This window comes from Sceloporus occidentalis, unplaced genomic scaffold, assembly GCF_023333645.1.
Source record: "Sceloporus occidentalis isolate IW3139 unplaced genomic scaffold, rSceOcc1.0.p SCAF_2, whole genome shotgun sequence".
Classification (NCBI taxonomy): domain Eukaryota; kingdom Metazoa; phylum Chordata; class Lepidosauria; order Squamata; family Phrynosomatidae; genus Sceloporus; species Sceloporus occidentalis.
The window spans coordinates 46,850,095-46,854,158 of NW_028316982.1; the positions used below are offsets into that span (position 1 = coordinate 46,850,095).

The 4,064-nt window shown below is 55.4% G+C and overlaps 1 protein-coding gene across 1 annotated transcript; it reads left to right on the forward strand.

The window, feature by feature from the left end:
• The first annotated feature begins 1,070 nt into the window (after positions 1 to 1,070).
• Positions 1,071 to 2,333, forward strand: LOC149318229 (forkhead box protein L2-like). The gene has a single exon (XM_089507757.1). It carries the CDS (start codon positions 1,071 to 1,073, stop codon positions 2,331 to 2,333), a length of 1,263 nt encoding a protein of 420 aa, XP_089363883.1.
• The last annotated feature ends 1,731 nt before the right edge of the window (positions 2,334 to 4,064 follow it).

Sequence of the window (4,064 nt, forward strand, 5' to 3'; positions counted from 1 at the left end):
TGGAAAGGTGGCCATCCCCTCCTTGCTCCCTTTCTTCTTCTTCTTCTTCTTCTTCTTCTTCTTCTTCTTCTTCTTCTTCTCCTCCTCCTCCTCCTCCTCCTCCTCCTTCTTCCTCCTCCTCCTCCTCCTCCTCCTCTTCCTCTTCTTATACTTTTTCCTCTTCTTCTTCCTCTTCTTCTTCTTCTTCTCTTTCAGTCCTGTTTTCCTCCTCTTCTTCCTCTTTCGTCTTCCTCTTCTGCTTTTCCTTCAATCCTGTTTTCTTCCTCTTCCTCTTTCGTCTTCCTCTTCTGCTTCTAGTTCAGTCCTGTTTTCCTGCTCCTCTTCTTCTCTTCTTTCTCTTTTCTTCCTCCTCTTCTTCTTCCTCTTCTTCCTCTCGTTCAGCCTCCTCTTCCTCCGGGACCCCCTCGTGCCCTGGCCGGACATGTGCCCAAGACGCGGCTCCTTTCCCTTGCGAAGAAGGGCTGTGCTTTGTGCCTGTGCTTTGCTTCCCCTCGAGGATGATCCCTGCCACCCCCACACTTCCTTCTCTCTCTCTCTCTCTCTTTCTCTGGGACCCCCGACCTCCCTTGGGCTTGGGATGGATCCCCTGCGAAATAATGTGACTTCGCCATGAACTCGCCCGTGCCCAGCTGGCTTCCAGGCTTATGGGGCAGAGGGAGGGAGGGAAGAGAGAGAGAGAGAGCGAATGGGGGGACTGAGAAAGAGAGAGAGAGAGAGAGAGAGAGATCCTGACGAAAGCGGAACTGGTCGGAGCCCATACAAATCAGCCCAGAGGAGCAGCAGGGAGTGGATATCTGAGCCTGCTGATCAGAAACGAGGCTGGGCTGAGAGAGAGAGGCAGAAAGGGTGGGAGGGGGGCAGAGAGAGAGAGGGAGCAGTGAGCCCACCAAGCAGCGCAGGTTGGGTTTAAAGCAAGCGGGCGACGGAGGCAGCTGGAGCAGATCTCCCGGGCAGACCTTGGGCGCTTGGCGGGGGAGTGGCCGGCTCTTCTCCCCTTCTTCCTCCCAGGCAGCAGGCAGGGCCCTCTCGAGGCGAGGGAGCCCGAGGAGCAGGTGGGCGCCTCCGCTGCCATGATGAGCTACCCGGACCCCGCTCCTCCCGAGGCCCCGGTGTCCCTGCTGCCCCAGGCCAAGGAGCCCGGCGGGGGGATGCCAGGAGGAGGAGGCGGCGGCGGCGGCGGCGGCGGCGGGGAGCTGGTCAAGGCCGAGCTGAGCCCGACTGCCCCGGCCAAGGGTGCCTCCTCCTCCTCCTCGACGGGGCCGGCTCCTTCCTCGTCCTCCTCGGAGAAGGGCGACCCCTCGCAGAAGCCTCCCTACTCCTACGTGGCGCTGATCGCCATGGCCATCCGGGAGAGCGCCGAGAAGCGGCTGACGCTGTCGGGGATCTACCAGTACATCATCGGCAAGTTCCCCTTCTACGAGAAGAACAAGAAGGGCTGGCAGAACAGCATCCGCCACAACCTCAGCCTCAACGAGTGCTTCATCAAGGTCCCGCGGGAGGGCGGCGGGGAGCGCAAGGGCAACTACTGGACCCTGGACCCGGCCTGCGAGGACATGTTCGAGAAGGGCAACTACCGACGGAGGAGGCGCATGAAGCGGCCCTTCCGGCCCCCCGCCGGACACTTCCAGCCCGGGAAGAGTCTCTTCGGAGCCGCCGAGGCCGCGGGCTACGGCTACCTGACGGCGCCGCCGGCCAAGTACCTCCAGGGGCCCTTCCTCAACGCCGCCTCCTGGTCCCTGGCCCAGACGGGGCCCCCGCCGCCCCCGCCGCCTCCGCCTCAGTCCCAGACCGTCTCCGGGGGCTCCTACGCGGCCTGCCAGATGGAGGCGGCGGCAGCAGCAGCAGCAGCAGCAGCAGGAGGGGGGAACGGCGGCAACGGCAACGGGGCCCTCAGCCCCGTCAAGGGAGTGGGGCTCTCCCCGCACGGAGTGGGGCCCCCCTCGGCCTCGGCCAGCTCCTCCTACGGCAGCCCCTACGCGCGCCTCCCGGCCATGGTGAACTCCTACAACGGCATGGGCCACCACCACCACCACCATCATCCCCACGCCCACCACCATCATCCCCATCCCCACCACCACCATCACCACCATCACGCCGCCCAGCAGCTCGGGGCCGCCGCCGTCGCAGCCGCCGCAGCAGCAGCCGCCGCCGCCTCCGCAAGCAGCCCTTCGCCTCAGGCGGCGCCCAACGGAGGAGGATCGGCCTCGGCCGCCGCCACGGGCCTCCCCTTCGCCTGCGCCGCCCGGCAGCCCCCCGAGCTGGCCCTCATGCACTGCTCCTACTGGGACCACGAGAGCAAGCACGGCGCCCTCCACGCCCGCATTGACATCTGAGCAGAGGGGCCCCGAGCAGCCCCGCCAGCCCCGCCACTCCGGAGCCCCACAGGGAGGAAGCCCCACAGCCAGCCCCAGCCAGGAGGGATGCCCCTTGGCCGCCCCAGAAAAGCTGACCCTCTTTTCAGATACAGAGACATGCAGACAGATAGATACATGTGTAGTCTATGGGTATAGTAGAGACAGAGAGAGAGAGAGAGAGAGAGAGAGAGACATATGTATGCATGTGTGTAAATATATTTGTGTGGGGGCATTTGTATATATACATAGAAAGAGATCTACACACATATATGTGTATGCATGCATATTATATGTGTGTATATACATAAAGAGAGATACATTTACATATATATGTATGCATGTATGCATGTATATTATATATATGTATTTGTATGTGTATATATACAGAGAGAAACAGAGAGATGTATGCATGTGTGTGTAAATGTGTGTTTGTGTGCATACGTATTTATACAGAGATACACTCACATATATATGTATGCATTTATATTATGTATATGTATGTGTATATATACATAGAGAGAGATACACACATGTATATGTATACATATGTATATATATATAGAGAGAGAGAGATGTATGTATATATTTATATAGTACATATGTGTGTGTGTACATATGTACATTATGCATATGTATATGTATACGTGTATATCTATATGCATGTATTATCTGTATATATACATACTCTGTGTGTGTGTGTGTGTGTGTGTGTGTGTGTGTGTGTGTCTGTGTGTGTGTGTGTGTATGCTGGATTTTCTTTCTAGTTTTCTTGTCCTCCCGCCTCTCAATCCGTGACAGGATCTTGCAGTGCCAAAATTGGAGGGTCCCGCCCGAAAGAAGTGTGTCTTTTCAGATAGGTGTGTGTGTGTGTGGTATCTTTCCCTCTGTTTCTTGCCCTCCTCTCCTCTCAATGCATGACAAGAACTTGCAGTGCCAAAAGTGAGGGGTCGGGAAGGGAGGGGGCGAAGAGCCCTCCAAAATCTCTCTGTATCTCAAAGGCTCAAAAACGCTTCTCTGGGAAGAGAGAGTGAAGGCAGAGGATTTTCCTCGCAGCTTCAGAAGCTTCTGTTATTATTGTTGTTTCTTTCTTTCTACCTCTCACCGGTTTTACTGGGGTTGGCAGGCAGAGTTTTCCCCACCAAAAAATAAAAATGTCTGTGCGGGAGTCAGTGGTGGAAAAAAAATCGAGGATGACTTTGGCTGCATCCGCATTGCGGAAATGATCCGGTTTGAGACCACTTTAGCTGCCATGGCTCCCTACAAACGACACTTGCCAGAATTGCATAGCATGGAGCCATGGCAGCTAAAGTGGTCTCAAACCGGATTATTTGGATTTTTATGTCTTTTTTGGAGGGTGGGAAGATGTTGGAAAGAGCAGGCGTCCAGTCGCACTTCCTTGAAATAGCAGTTCCACTTTTTTTTGGGGGGGGGGGGGAACAAAGCACATTTCCTCGCATATTGCTTGTAGGCAATAAGTTTTGAAACTGTTCGTCTGATTCACCTGGGAGCAATTTACTCCTTCACTGTGACTTTTACGAGGCCTGGGGACAAGGAGGAGGAAAAGCAGGAGAAGGAGAAGGAGAAGAATTAACTTTCTCTTGGGCAGAAAGAGCAGCACAGAAGAAGTGGTGGCAGTTATTAATGCAGACAAAACAGATCTAACGCGATCTGAACCTGAATTGAACTATAGCACTAAATCTAGAAGAAGAA

Coding starts and splice junctions, on each gene's coding strand:
- LOC149318229 (XM_089507757.1), top strand. CDS start 1,071: ATGATGAGCTACCCGGACCCCGCTCCTCCCGAGGCCCCGGTGTCCCTG.